A 16,158-nucleotide genomic window follows, 5' to 3' on the forward strand; every position below is an offset into this window, starting at 1 on the left:
TTTCAGTTTTGTCAGTCACGCCTTCGTTGGTCTTGGTGAACCTGAAGTCGACATTCTAGAACTTCCCAAATGTGTTCTATAGGATTCAGGTAGAGACTCTGTGCAGGCCAGTCCATTATAGGGATGTTATTGTCATGTAACCACTCCACCACAGGCCGTGCATTATGAACAGGTGCTCGATCATGTTGAAAGATACAATTGCCATCCCCAAATTGCTCTTCAACAGTGGGAAGCAAGAAGGTGCTTAAAACATCAATGTAGGCCTGTGCTGTGATAGTGCCATGCACAACAACAAGGGGTGCAAGCCCCCTCCATGAAAAACATGACCACACTATAACACCACCGCCTCCGGATTTTACTGTTGGCACTACACAAACTGGCAGATGACACTCACTGGGCATTCATCATACCCACACCCTGCCATCGGATCACCACATTGTGTACTGTGATTCGTCATTCCACACAATGTTTTTCCACTGTTCAATCATCCAATGTTTATGCTCCTTACACCAAGCGAGGCGTTGCTTGACATCTACCGGCTTGATGTACAGCTTATGAGCAGCCACTCAACCATGAAATCCAAGTTTCCTCACCTCTCATCAAACTGTCATAGTACTTGCAGTGGATCCTGATGCAGTTTGGAATTCCTGTGTGATGGTCTGGACAGATGTCTGCCTATTACACATTACGACCCTCTTCAACTGTTGGCGGTCTCTGTCAGTCATCAGACAAGATTGTCCTGTGTACTTTTGCGCTATGCATGTCCCTTCACGTTTCCACTTCACTGTCACATCAGAAACAGTGGACCTAGGAATGTTTAGGAGTGCGGAAATCTCGAGCACAGATGTATGACGCAAGTGACACCCTATCATCTGACCATGTTCGAAGTCTGTGAGTTCCGCAGGGTGCCCCACTCTGCTCTCTCACATTGTCTAATGACTACTGAGGTCACTGATAAGGAGTACCTTGCAGTAGGTGGCAGCACAATGCACCTAATATGAAAAACGTATGTTCTTAGGGGTGTTCGGATGCATTTTGATAACATTATGTAAATCCGCTATTTACCACTGCCTGCCCACAAAAAACTGTTGAAATTCACATCTGCCACTTACAGTTTTTAGTTAAAGCTGGCATCGTAGTTACTGCACTGACATTGCTTATATGTCAGGAATAAAATCAGTCTCAGTCAACAACATAAATGTGGGATATCTCCAAGGAGCCTGCTCTAAATAATGGTGAAATCTACTTTCAGCAGCGTAGTATTGAATGTGTTGAAAAATACAATTTTGGAATTGTTTTGTACAGCATAACCAAGCAACAGAATCTGAATAGATGAATGTGGGATACCTCCGAAAACCCTGCTTAAAATACCTGATAAAACCTTCTGTTATCAACCATGGACTGAACTTAAAAATTATTTGTCTCCCTAGTTTGACACATTATTGCGCAAACATGCCAGTGGATTCAGGAATTTGTTACTCTGTGTGTACATACTGAATTCTGTTTTTACCTCAGAGTGCCATGGCTAGTGCAGAAAATTATGTGTTCTTTTTTTAACTGATGAATTTAGATGTTAGATGAGAGCTCCTACTGTGGGGAGAGATGTTCTCCCAGAAATAGATGTTGGATGTCTGTCAGGTAGGTTACATTACAGCTGTGTATATTTTGGCTGATGAGGGTAGAGAGGGTTGTCATGGGAACGGGAACTGGACTCTTAAGTGCTGGACTAATCTTCAGCTTAATAAAGATATGAGCAAGGAAACAGTGGGAATCAAATATACACACTATTCCAGGTCTGTTCTGCAAAATATTACATCTGCTTTGACTGTGTGACAACACAACACTACCAACACAAAAAGGAAATGGCATGGTTTCCCATGAACTGTGTGACAACTATACAATGCTAGGTCATGTAGGGGTTACTAAAGCCACAGTATTTACCATTGTAGTTGTGGTCTTCAGTCCAGAGACTGGTTTGATGCAGCCCTCCATGCTATTCTATCCTGTGCAAGTGTCTTTATCTCCCAGTACCTACTGCAACCTACATCCTTCTGAATCTGTTTAGTGTGTTCATCTCTTGGTCTCCCTCTATGATTTTTACCCTCCATGCTGCCCTCCAATTCTAAATTGGTGACCCCTTGATGCCTCATCAAGTGGAAAATGTAATGTCTGAATCATTTCTAGAAATGCATGAGAATTCAGCAAAGAGTAAGAAATTTAAGTTTGTATTCCATACTCCAGGGTGTGTGAGTAAGTGTCTCTCTATGGAAACTCCTTCCTACGCCTTTCTTGTGAATGCCTGTACCAACAAGATTTTGCTGGAACAATATTGCCTTTATTCTATCAATACCTATTTGAGTTCCCTGATAATATCTGTTACACTATTACCTATAGAAACCACTAATAATAACAACATCTCTGAGTCCTTCGATGTCTGTACCCAGATTGGCTTATTAAGTATGTAATGATTCTAAATACAGCATCAGTAATCTGGAACAGATTACTTTACTGTGTTACATGTTATCTTCTTCACAGCTGCACTGTACTTTTTACAAAATCCTTCCAACAAATCTAAATTTTCTGTTTCCTTATCCTACTATTCATGAGCTTGTCCTCTTTTGTATTGTTTCATAATATTATCTTTATGCATTTATTGTGAGCTCCAAATATTTTCCACTAATACTACAAGCTGAACATTACTTCAGTCTTAACTACTCCAAAGTGCAATTCAACCTTTTTTAAATTCTACAGTATTATGAAAAGGATGGATTATTAATCACCACAAAGACAAAACACTGAGTTGCAGATAGGCACAACAAAAGACTGTTCACATTTAGATTTCAGCCAAAGCCATCATCAGAAAAGAAAAACACACTGATTCATACAAGCAAGTACACCTAACACACAAATGAGTGCTATCTCCAGCAGTTTCATCCAGAGCACAACATTTGTGTTGAATGAAAGCAGCAGTCTGGACTGGGCAGGGAAGAGGGTGGTATGGCAGAGTATAGCGAGGAGAGAAGAGTACTGTCTGGTGAACCATGCTGGGACTAGATTGTGGCAGGACAGTGCTACCAGGTGCTGCATCAAGAAGCTATGGGGAAGGAAAGGGGGGGGGATGGGGAGAAGAGAAAGAGAGGGGCAGACAAGGGAGAAAGACCTGTGGGTGCAATGGAAAAGATTGGTGCACAAATGTCATTGAGGGAATGTGAACTGGGAAGAGGTGTAGGACAGAGGAGGTGGAAACTATTGATTGGGTGGAGGGTGTGGGAACAGTAGGTTACTGAAGGTAGAAGCTGGGATAATTTCGAGAGTGGAGAATGTGTTGTAAGGCTTTAACTCCCATCGGTGCAGTTCACGAAAGCTGGTGATGAAGAGGAGCATACAGATGGCCCAACTTGTGAAGCAGCCATGGAAATCAGGTGTGTAATGTTCAGCTGCATGTTGTGCCATACGGCAGTCCACTTTACTGTTTGCCTCAGTTAGGTGGTGGACAGATGGTTGGTAGTCATAACAATACAAAAAGCTGTGCAATGATTGCAGCAGTGCTGATGTGTGACGTGGCTACATTCACAGGTGGCCCAGCCTCTTACAGGGTATGATAAGCATATGACAGGACTGGAACAGTAAGCGCTGGGTAGGTGGATTGGGCAGGTCTCGCACCTGGGTCTTCCATAGGAAATTTGATGTGGGCGTAACTATGATGTTTTGGAGGTTTGGTGGGCGACAGAATACTTTGGGAGGGGTGGGAAGGGTCTTTGGTGGGATGTCTCTCATTTCAGAGCATGATGATAGATAATCAAAGTTATTACAATGGATGTGGTGTTGTTCCAGTCTGGAGCAGTACTGGGTGACAAAGGGGGCACTCCTTTGTAGCTGGTATGTGATGTTGGTGGGAGGATTGAGCAAGTGGAGATATGGCATGGGAAATATGTTTGTGGTCTGCAGTATAGTACTTGTTTGTCAAGGTCTTTGTGAGATTTTCGGCATATTGAGTAATGGGGTTCCAATCATTGTTGATACACCATCCTTTGGAGCCCATGCTGTATGGGAGGGATTTTTTGGTGTGAAAGGGATGGCAGCTATTGAAATGCAGGTACTGTTGACAGCTGGTGGGTTTAATGTGGACAGAGGTGTGGATGGAGCCATCAGAGAAAAGGAAGTCAAAGTGCAGGAGGGTGGCATGCTGGGTTGAGGACGACTGGTTGAAGCAGATGGGATAGAAGGTTTTAAAGTGGTAAAGGCATGAGAACAAAGTCCTGACCCTGAGTCCAGATAATGAAGATACCATAAATGAACATGAACCAGAAAAGGAGTTTGGGGTTTGGGGACACTAGGAAGGTTTCTTTTAAAACAGGTTGGCATAAGAGGGTGCCATGTGGGTGTCCATGACTGTGTTGTGGATTTGTTTGTATACCTTCCCTTCAAAGCAGAAGTATTTGTGAGTTAGGATAAAGTTAGTACTGTGTGTGAGGGACTTTGGTAGAGGCAGTGTTCAACTGCAGCAAGATGATGGGCATGAGGGATGTTGGTGCATATGAAAATGGCATCAACAGTGAGGGATCCAGGAAGTAAAGGGGTGGAGGATAGTGGAGAGTCGTTGAAGGAAGTGGTTGTTATCTTTCCCATGGAAGGCTACATTTCAAATTGTAAGTGTTGCTCAATAAGTGCTGAAATTCTTTAAATGGGGACGCAATAAGCAGCTACATAGTTGTGTCCAGGATTGTTGGGTTTATGGATTTTGGGTAGGATGTAGGAGATGGGTGTCATGGGGGTCACACAGGTGATGATAAAAATGAATTCATGGGAGATGTTCTAGGAAGGGCATAATGCTTTAAGCAGTGATTGGAGGTTATGTTGGATGAATGGTATGGGATGGCAGAGTTTCTAGGTGGAGGAGACACATAGTCACTGCAATTCGTAACGACAGTTGTGGAACCTTTGTCTGCAGATAGGGTGATTAGGTCAGGATTTGTTGTGATGTTGTGTATGCTGTCCTCTCTTCTGCTGAGAGGTTGGTGTTCTGAGGAAGGGACATGGGAAGGGATATTGAGGCCAAGTTGTAGGTAAGAATTCCTGGGATGTGACCAGGGGGTGTTTTATGGGAGGGTAAGAGGATAACAGTCGGATGGTGGTATGAACTGGAAGAGGAAGGGTTCAATGTTGGGAGTAGGTGGGTTTTAGTTGGAGTGACTCATGCAAAGAACTGTTTACATTGCAGGAATTAGGAGAAGGAGAGTAGGTATTTGACAAATCCAACATGGTTAAATTTGGGTTGGGCTGAAGGTGAGGCCTTTGGATAGGACTGAAACTTCAGTGGAGCTGAGGATTTTGGTGGGAATGTTAACAACTGTGTTCCAGGATTGTGTGGAGCATTTGTAGGGTGTTTCAGGCGTTGTGGCATGTCAAACAGACCAGCTAGGGACAGTCTGGGTGCTGTGAGGGGTTGACAAGGAAGATCATTGTGGGTAGGACAGAGGTTGAATAATGGTGCCCCAAGGCAGCAGTAGGATGTCAGCAGGCTGGATAACTTATGGAGATGGTGTTTGGAGTGCTCTTTCAGGTGCTGGAGAGCAAGGGGTTCTTTTTCAGAGATGTGATGTATAAGTATGGATTACACAGTAGCAGTATCTTTAAGAGAGGTGGTTCTGGGATGCCTCTGCTATAGAGACATGTTTCTGCAGTTTGAGATTTGTGAAAGACAGGGAGTGGTAGAATATGAAAAGGTGAGTGTTATTGTGAAAGGAAGGGTGGGATCTAGAGAAGGGAATTCTTATTATTAGGCCATTGGGAGGGGGGCGGGGATGCTATGGTTTAGGCAACATTTACGAACAGGATGAGGAACTGGGCTTTAGCCAGGGAAAGGGATACATTTCTGAACTAGTGCAGAAAAATGGAGCAGGGGTCCATTGTGGCAGTGATTGCATTCCAGGAACAGGAAAAGACCTAGGAAAAGGCTGAATGAAGGCATGAAGTAGTTGTGAGGGGAACTGGATAACAAGAAAGACCTGAAAAGTATATACAGATACGTAAAAATAGGCACAAATGCTTAAAAATAAAAGCCAATACATAAAAACGCACACAAATACACAAAAATACATGAAAATACATAAATGTACACAGAAATATATTTAAAAAATGTTCAAAAACGTGGAAAAACCATGGAATGGGTAAGGAATGGGAGAACGTGCGTGTTGGGATAAGGGAAGAGAGAGAGGAGGAGGGGGGATTGGTTAGGTTCACAAGTTCATGTGGCACAGGTATGTGTGGGAAATAACGTATGAAAACATGTGAGGATGGGGAGGAAATGTTATAAATAGTGAATAATTGTAATTGTTGACAGGAAGAATTTGGAGCATAAGATGCTGCACCAACAATCTGCTTGATCATGTAGCTATGCATTATGTGCAAAAAATATCATTGATATAATGTGGCTTGGGTCTCACTGCTTAGACAATAGTAACAAAGGAAAACATCATAGTGTTGTGAGATGGAAGAAAATCCATGGGGAAAGTTCAGGTATAAGTACCAACAATATTACAAAAATGATAGACTGCTACTCACTGTAAATATGAAATGTTGAATTGCACATAGGCACAATGAAAAGACACTTAAACATTGAACTTTTGGTGAAATCCTTCACACAAGCAATTATGCATCACATACATGACTGCTACCTCAACCCACTGTGTCTAGAATGCAACAGTCGCATTGAATGAAAGCAAAAATCATGAGTGAGGAGTGGAGGGGGGAGGAATAGGAGTGTATGGTGGGTGGAGGGAAGAAAAGCCATGTGGAAAGTTCAGGTATAAGTACACCTGGCAGAGCATACACGGACTAGACTGTGGCAAGGCAAGGCTATCAGTTGCAGCATTGGAGGCTGTGGAGGAGGGAGGGGGTGAGGGAATGGTGAGCAGAAAGAGAGAGGGGCAAAGGAGAGGCAAAAAGCCCGGTGAGTGCATGTGGGTGAGGGGTCATGAACTGGAATACCACTGTTAATGCCAGTACACTGTACTCCAACAATCCTCATGCCTATGAATCTTGCCACTGTTGAACACATCCACTCCCAAATCTGACAGACTCTAAACTCACTACTTGATTCTTCATACATCTTACTAACTTTATCCTTACTCAAAATTACTTCTTCTTGGAAGGGAAGGTATACAAACAAATCTGTGGCACAGCCATGGGCACCAGTATGGCACTCTCCTACACCAACCTGTTTATAGGCTATCTAGAGGAAACTTTCCTAGCCTCCTGAGGCCCCAAACCTGTGGTCTAGTTCAGATTCATTGATGTCTTCGTGATTTGGACTCAGGGTCAAGACACTGTTTCTCATGCCTTCACAACACCTTTTGTCCCATCTGCTTCACCTAGTCCTCCTGAATCGAGCCCATCACCTTCCTGGACTTTGGCCTTCTCCTCTCTAATGGTTCCATCCACACCTTTGTCCATATACACACCAACTACCAACAATACAAGCATTTTCAACAGCTGCCATCTCTTCACATAAGGAAACCCTTACCCAACAGCAGGCCACCCAGAGATGGTGTATCTGCAGTGATGAAAAACCCCTTACCCAGTATGCTGAAGATCTCAAAAAAAACCTTCATAGACACACACTACCCCCAACCTAGTCTGCAAACAGATTTGGCGTGAACTTCCCCACACATCCTCAATCCTACCACCACCCTCAAGAATCAGCTACAAAGGAGTGTCCCCTTCATTACCCAATACCAACATGGACTGAAAGAAGTGAACCACATTCTTCATAAGGACTTTGATTATCTGTCATCGTGCTCTGAAATGAGATCCACCTTACCCTACATCATTCCCACCCCACCTAAAGTGGTGTTTCATCACCCACTGAGCCTTCACAACATCCTAGTGCAATCCTATGCCATATCCCTATGGAAGAATGGAAGACACAGGTGCAAGACCAACCCAATCCACCCACCTAACACTTTCTATTTCAGTCCTTACCTTATGCCATAAGAGGCTGGGCCACCTGTGAAAACAGCCATGTCATATATGAGCCATGCTGCAATCATTGCACAGCTTTTTATATTGGTATTGCTACTAACCAGCTGTCCCCAGGATGACTGTCCACTGTCAAATTGTGGCCAAGAGCAAAGTGATCACCCTGTGGTACAACATTTAGCTGAACATAGCTTGTTTGATTTCAATGGCTGCTTCACAAGCTGGACCATCTGGATCCTCCCCTCCACCACCAGCTTTCCTGAAATGTACATACAGGAGTCAGCCTTACAACACATTCTCCGCTCCCAAAATTACCTCGGCTTCAACCTAGGGTAATCTACTATTTCCACACCCTCCACCTAACAGTTTCCACTCCCTCTGTTGTACATCTCCTCCCAATTCATGCCCCCTCACTCCCATTTTGCACTGCTCTCTGCCAAACTGACCACATGTCTTTGTTTTTCTTTTCTCTGCCACTCTCCTTTTCTACCACCCCCCATTCTGTACCCCACTGCCTTCTGAGATGCAATTGGCAGCCTTGTCCTGTGCCAATCTAGTCCCTGCACATTCTGTCAGACAGAACTCTTCTCTCCCACCACCCATACCCTGCTATCCCTCCCTCTTCCGTGTCTCACTCTATATTGCTGCTTTCCTTCAACACTGCTATTGCATTCTGGACAGAGAGGCCATAGGTAGACGTCATTTGCACATGAGGTGTGCTTGTGGGAATTTGTGTTTTCTTTCTGAAGAAGACTCTGGCTGAAGCTAAATGTATAACATTATCTTTATTGTGCCAGTGTGCAATTCAGCATGTCATCTTTATGGTGAGCAGTAATCTACCGGCCGGCCGTGGTGGCCAAGCGGTTAAAGGCGCTACAGTCTGGAACCGCGCGGCCGCTGCGGTCGCAGGTCTGAATCCTGCCTTGGGCATGGATGTGTGTGATGTCCTTAGGTTAGTTAGGTTTAAGTAGTTCTAAGTTCTAGGGGACTGATGACCTTAGAAGTTAAGTCCCATAGTGCTCAGAGCCATTTGAACCATTTTTTGAGTAATCTACCCTTTTCATAATATTATTGATATTCCTACCTGGACTTTCACTTTTTTCAAAAATTCTGCAAACTTTAAATCAATTGAAGCAAAGTATTAATCACTGGCTGTCAATCAGATTTATTCATTGCCTGAAAAACATCAAATTTGTTTGGATTACTCAGCCATAGCAAATAAACTATTAGTACACAAATCAGGCAATGTTGTGGTGGACCCTGTGGACGACCCTCTTCACAAACATGGCATATATGGTATCATCTATTGGTGAAATAATGTGCAGAGGTAAATAAATTATGAATTTTTACTTCATAAATTTTTTTAGAAAATGTAACAAGTAACTGTTTGTGCTATTTGTCTTCTATTCTACATGATACACTGATTACATGTGCCATCAGTATTGTACTTTGTGAGTTGTTTCCCAAGTGGTTTTAAAATGGATCCAAACATTAGCAGATTGTTTTAAAATAATTCAAAATAAGTAAACAGAAATATCTCACCATTACAACTGACTGTTGAAACCAGCTGCTCAATCAGTTCATGAGTTGTCATGTAATCTTCTAACTTAGCATTTCTCCTGTATCCCCATGATACTTTATCAATAGTTAAACAGTTCTCCCATTTATGCGGCTGAAGAACACCTTATTATAACAAAGAAAAATAAGAAAAAGTTAGTTACATACATATGTCTTTAAAGATAGTGTGGGAACACCATTCACAATAAAAACAGAACATAGCTGCTACAGATGAAATATTGCATTTTATTGCTGTGCACCTGCAGAAGCATACAACAGAAGACAATAGTAAACCACATGGAAATAACCAAAAAGGTTGGAAGTTTGGATAACACATTTGCAACCACAGTGGTCTAAATTGAATTGTAATAAAATAATCAGCCTTGATCACAAGATAGAATATGTTTTATTAATGGTAATCAGTTTCAATCTATACAGATAATCTTCAGACCATAAGGCATCTCCTTCAGTGATCCACAAAGAGTCTGAGTGGAGCTCAGATGCAGTTGTTATTTGTAGATCATCCTCTAGTTGAAGACTAGCTTTCCTCAAAACTGTTTTACAGTTGCTTCCAGCCAATTACACACAGATTTACCATGGCTAGTAACCAAAAAGGAATATTCAGTATCAATAGAAAAATCATTTTTGTGTTCACATGTTTTTGAGGCTTTTTCTATTTTTAAATTAAGCAGTGCATCTGTCAGTGAAATAATGGAGTTTCTTGGCTTGTGGATAGTTTACAGCCAAACTCTCAACAATTCCTTTCTAAGCAGTATTTACAAATCCTACAGTGTGCTCCATATCATCACTTATGTAGCAGTGTTTTGCTACTATCAATTTATTTTCCCCATTTATCACACAAACACAACTAATATGGATTGTACAACTGCTTCTTGTCCAGTAGTAACTCTGGATTTAATTCTGAGTTACATAACTGTAGTTTTTAGCAAAGTCCTTTAACAGAGTTGCTTTTTTGGGGGTTAGATTTTCTTTCAGATTATTCAAGGATCTTGCCCGACACTTAGGTAAAAATGAGGGTGGCTTAATTGTATGATATTCCACTGGTTCTTTATTGTGATACTGGGTGGCAAAATAAAGTCCAATTGGGAGCTAAGACTTTCTAATAATTAATCTTGCTCATCTTACTATTTCAGCACACTCGCCAATCTCTTCTGATTGAAATTTGTTTCTCAAAGTGCTGCAGTTATTACTGGAAGTTATGAGTACATATCCAACATCTAGTTCTCAAAGTAAATATGGTGCTTCTGTTAAATAACATATCATCCATTGTAGTCTTGTTTACAATAACCATTCAATATAAAAGTACTTCATCATTTGGAACATAACAATTATATTCACATGAACAAGTCCAATAATGATCTGTCTTATTTAACAGATTCCAATTGAGAGAATGTATAAGAAGTTTTTTTGTTCCCATGATGTCATATACATTATCATGGCCACTCTTCCTCTATGGTTCATACCATATCACCAAGGCAGGTCCCAATGACTTGGAATGAATCACATGACCCGCAAGCACCATGAACATGATAAGATTGTATTGTCATCATGGCTTGTAGACCAGTTTCATGATACATGTGCATAAATAAGACATACATCTAAAAGTAGATTATGTAACATAAGCTTTTTGTAATGGTGATCATTGTTCTTTGCTTCGAAAAATGCTTGTCCAACACATCACTTCACCAAAGTGATATCTTACAGTAAAAGTGTGTATAATTTTGGTATCAACAACCCAGTGTCATAATCAACAACTGAAGACTGCTTTACCAGTCCTGTCCAATGGTCTGTACCAATTTCACCATCACCACCTTTGTGAGCTAATTTTTCTTTCAAAAATTCTGACAATTTGACATCACTGAAACAATTATCACAGTGATGCATGCAGCCACAGTTTTCTGTGTCACATACAAAAAATTTTATGACTTCTTTATAAGTTTCTTCATTGTGTTCCAGATCTGAAACTGTTACATTTTGATGGATACCACAGACACATACCAAATGGGTGTCTTCAGCATCAGCTAAAATAAATTGCTTTGGTCTTAGCGCACAAAATCTAGAATCACTTATGTTAATGTTTGAGTTCTCCCATTTCAAAAAGAAAAGTTGCAGAGTGTAAACCTTTGTTGCATGTATACATTCCTCTGAATGCTGACTTTGTCTTTTGCTCCTGGTAACAGACATGGAATGACCCCTGTCATCCTTAGAGATAACTCTTGATCTATGAAACTTTACTTGAAATCATATTGTAAGCTGTATGGTGTGTAAATAATATAATGTACCAAGAAACCTACACAGACAGGCCAAGTTGGCAATCACCATGACATCCTGAAATGATCTCAGGATGAGCTATAAAAACAAGTATATTATAAAATATGTTTATTACTTAAATCAACTATGTACCTGGATTGTAGCGATCTGTACATGTATAGAAAGATCCATGAGTACATAAAGTGTCTGTACCCCAACGATCATTTGTGACCACAGTTTCTCTTACGGGACTTTCATTGAACAACCAGGCAATAAATTCCTTTGATGTCCAATATTCATCTGATGCTTCCCACTCTCCATCAGACCATACAATTTCAGGCTGATATGTGTTCACCTGCAAAAATGTGTTGCTTATATGAAACCTAGATGTAATAATCAAAATTATTTTGTTATCAGACAATGGAAAATCCAGGCTGGAATAACAATTCTCTCTCTCTCTCTCTCTCTCTCTCTCTCTCTCTCTCTCACACACACACACACACACACACACACACACACATACACATGATCACTGTTTTCATGCTCTGGGCCTGACTGTCAGTATATCTGACATGAGAAGCAGTCTGTTGCATTGGTGGGGGCAAGGACAAGGCACTCAATGGAGGAAGATGCTAGTGCTGCCTGTGAAAGCATACAGGGATGAGGTGGGGACCGGACAGGCATCAGACATGTAGGTGCAGTGCTGGGAGGATTAACTGGAGGGGGGGGGGGGGGGGGGGGGGGGGGGGGGGGGGGGGGGGGGGGGGGGGGGGGGGGGGGGGGAAGTTGGAAAAGAGAGAGAGTAGAGGACAGGAGTAGAGAAGGCGGAAATAATAGTAGGTGCATTGGCAGAACAGAAGACATCTACATCTACATCCATACTCCGCAAGCCACCTGACGGTGTGTGGCGGAGGGTACCTTGAGTACCTCTATCGGTTCTCCCTTCTATTCCAGGCTCGTATTGTTCATGGAAAGAAGGATTGTCGGTATGCCTCTGTGTGGGCTCTAATCTGTCTGATTTTATCCTCATGGTCTCCTCACGAGATATACGTAGGAGGGAGCAATATACTGCTTGACTCTTCGGTGAAGGTATGCTCTCGAAACTTTGACAAAAGCCCGTACCGAGCTACTGAGCGTCTCTCCTGCAGAGTCTTCCACTGGAGTTTATCTATCATCTCCGTAATGCTTTCGTGATTACTAAATGATCCTGTAACGAAGCGTGCTGCTCTCCGTTGGATCTTCTCTATATCTTCTATCAACCCTATCTGGTACGGATCCCACACTGCTGAGCAGAATTCAAGCACTGGGCGAACAAGCATACTGTAACCTACTTCCTTTGTTTTTGGATTGCATTTCCTTAGGATTCTTCCAATGAATCTCAGTCTGGCGTCTGCTTTACCGACGATCAACATTATATGATCATTCCATTTTAAATCACTCCTAATGCGTACTCCCAGATAATTTGTGGTATTAACTGCTTCCAGTTGCTGACCTGCTATTTTGTAGCTAAATGATAAAGGATCTATCTTTCTGTGTATTCGCAGCACATTACACTTGTCTACATTGAGATTCAATTGCCATTCCCTGCACCATGTGTCAATTTGCTGCAGATCCTCAGGCATTTCAGTACAATTTTCCATTGTTACAACCTCTCGATACACCGCAGCATCATCTGCAAAAAGCCTCAGTGAACTTCCGATGTCATCCACCAGGTCATTTATGTATATTGTGAATAGCAACGGTCCTATGACACTCCCCTGCGGCACACCTGAAATCACTCTTACTTCGGAAGACTTCTCACCATTGAGAATGACATGCTGCATCCTGTTATCTAGGAACTCCTCAATCCAATCACACAGTTGGTCTGATAGTCCATATGCTCTTACTTTGTTCATTAAACGACTGTGGGGAATTGTATCGAACGCCTTGCGGAAGTCAAGAAACACGGCATCTACCTGTGAACCTGTGTCTATGGCCCTCTGAGTCTCGTGGACGAAGAGCGCGAGCTGGATTTCACATGACCGTCTTTTTCGAAACCCATGCTGATTCCTACAGAGTAGATTTCTAGTCTCCAGAAAAGTCATTATACTCGAACACAATACGTGTTCCAAAATTCTACAACTGATCGACGTTAGAGATATAGGTCTATAGTTCTGCACATCTGTTCGATGTCCCTTCTTGAAAACGGGGATGACCTGTGCCCTTTTCCAATCCTTTGGAACACTACGCTCTTCAAGAGACCTACGGTACACCGCTGCTAGAAGGGGGGCAAGTTCCTTCGCGTACTCTGTGTCAAATCGAACTGGTATCCCATCAGGTCCAGAGGCCTTTCCTCTTTTGAGCGATTTTAATTGTTTCTCTATCCCTCTGTCGTCTATTTCGATATCTACCATTTTATCATCTGTGCGACAATCTAGAGAAGGAACTACAGTGCAGTTTTCCTCTGTGAAACAGACATGTGTAGTGTTTGAGTGTGAGCAGGGAAGAGGATAGTTAGGTGGAGGACTGGAACTAGTAAAAGTTGAGGCCATGGTGTTATGGAGATGAAGGATATGTTGTAGAGAAAAGTTGCCACCTGTGCAATTCCGGAAAGCTAGTATTGGTAGGAAGAATCCAGATGCCACAGTCTGTGAAGCAGTCATTAATGTGAAGCACATATGTTGGGTGACATGTTCAGTGAGTGGGTGGTCCAGCTGTCTCTTGGCCATAGTTTCATGGTGTCCATTCATGCTGACAGACAGATTGTTAGTTATCTTGCTCCTCTAGAGAGTTGCACAATGGTTGCAGCTCAGTTGGTAGATCACATGTTTGCTTCCTCAGGTGGCCCTGCCTTTAATGTGGTAGGAGACACCTGTGACAGGACTGCAGTAGATTGTAGTGGGAGGATGTCTGGGACAGGTCTTGCACCTAGATCAAATGCAGGGATATGAGCCATGAGGCAAGAGATTGGGAGCATAGGTGGAGTAGAGATGGACAGCAGAATATCATTGTGTGAGCCCTCCTATCAGGGCACAATGTTTGGTAGTCATAACCCTGACAGTGAATGTGATTCAGTTGCTCCATTCTTCTGTAGTACTGAGTCATGAGAGGAGTGCTCATTTGTGACTGGACTATGAGAGGTAGTATGTGACTGGAGAGGCAAAGCAGAGGAGAACTGTTTCTGGACAAGGATGGGGGTGTAAATTTGGATCTGTGAAGGTCTCAATGAGACACTTGAAACATTTGGAGAAGGGCTGCTTGTCACAATAGATCCAATGACCATGGGTGGTTAGGCTGTATGGAAATGACTTCTTGGTATGGAATGGGTGACAGTTGTCAAAATGAACATGTTGTTGGTGGTTGGTAGATCTGATGTGGACAGAGGTACTGATGTAGCCATCCTTGAAGTGGAGGTCAACATTGAGGAAAGTGGCTTGCGGGCATGAAGAGGACCAGGAGAAGTGAATGGAGAAGAAGTTTGTGAGGATCTGGAGGAATGAGGATAGGTCCATATCACATATGCTTTCTCCATATCGCAAAGATGTCATCAATGAATTTGAATCAGGTGAGGGGTTTGAGATTCAGGGTGGTTAGGAAGGGTTGCTCTAGAAGGCCCACAAATAGGTTGGTTTAGGATGATGCTATGTGGATGCCCATTGCTGTACCACTGTTTTGTTTGCAAGTGAAATAATTTAGGCAAAATAACTGTGGGTGAGGATATAGTTACTAGGATATGGTACTAAGAAGCAGGTTAGATTAGATTAGATTTACTTTCATTCCAATTGATCCATAGTGAGGAGGTCCTCCAGGATGTAGAACATGTCAGAAAAACAATAATACACGACAAATATTTACAACTGAAACAAATAAGCTAATGTAGCTTCTACAGGTCCCAAATGGAATGATTGTCATTTTTTTAATGCACACTAAATGAAAGAATCATTTTACAAAATCTCGTTTACTAAGATCACATTAATGCACTGAATTTAAAATTTAAAAACATGTTTTTTTTATTTATAAAGTAATAAACATACAATAGAACTACTACAATACTTATTTAATGAACACATTACTGCACTGAAATGATGCAGAAGTTAGATTGTACATATATCAGCTGGTCCTACTGAGAACTGAGAAATTCATCAATGGAGTAGAAGGAGTTGACCACCAATAAATCCTTTAGGCTTCTCTTAAACTGAATTTCATTGGTTGTTAAGCTTTTTATTGCTGCTGGCAAGTTACTGAAAATGTGTGCTCCTGAATAATTTACACCTTTTTGAACAAGGGTAAGTGATTTTAAATTCTTGTGGAGATATTCTTATTCTTATTCCATGAATTGAGCTGTTGGTTTGAGAAAGTGATATACACTCC

The 16,158-nt window shown here is 42.0% G+C and overlaps 1 protein-coding gene across 1 annotated transcript in view; it reads right to left on the bottom strand.

Moving 5' to 3' along the window:
* LOC126187751 (alpha-L-fucosidase-like) overlaps positions 1-16,158 on the bottom strand; it is a 100,188-nt gene that overhangs the window by 8,318 nt on the left and 75,712 nt on the right. Inside the window, exons 5-6 of the mRNA XM_049929004.1 lie at positions 11,962-12,163; positions 9,523-9,663 (exon numbers count right to left, since the gene is read on the bottom strand). Coding sequence (XP_049784961.1) covers positions 9,523-9,663; positions 11,962-12,163 — 343 coding nt within the window. The remainder of the gene's footprint in view (positions 1-9,522; positions 9,664-11,961; positions 12,164-16,158) is intronic.

The sequence above is a fragment of the Schistocerca cancellata genome, chromosome 5 (assembly GCF_023864275.1).
Source record: "Schistocerca cancellata isolate TAMUIC-IGC-003103 chromosome 5, iqSchCanc2.1, whole genome shotgun sequence".
Classification (NCBI taxonomy): Eukaryota; Metazoa; Arthropoda; class Insecta; order Orthoptera; family Acrididae; genus Schistocerca; species Schistocerca cancellata.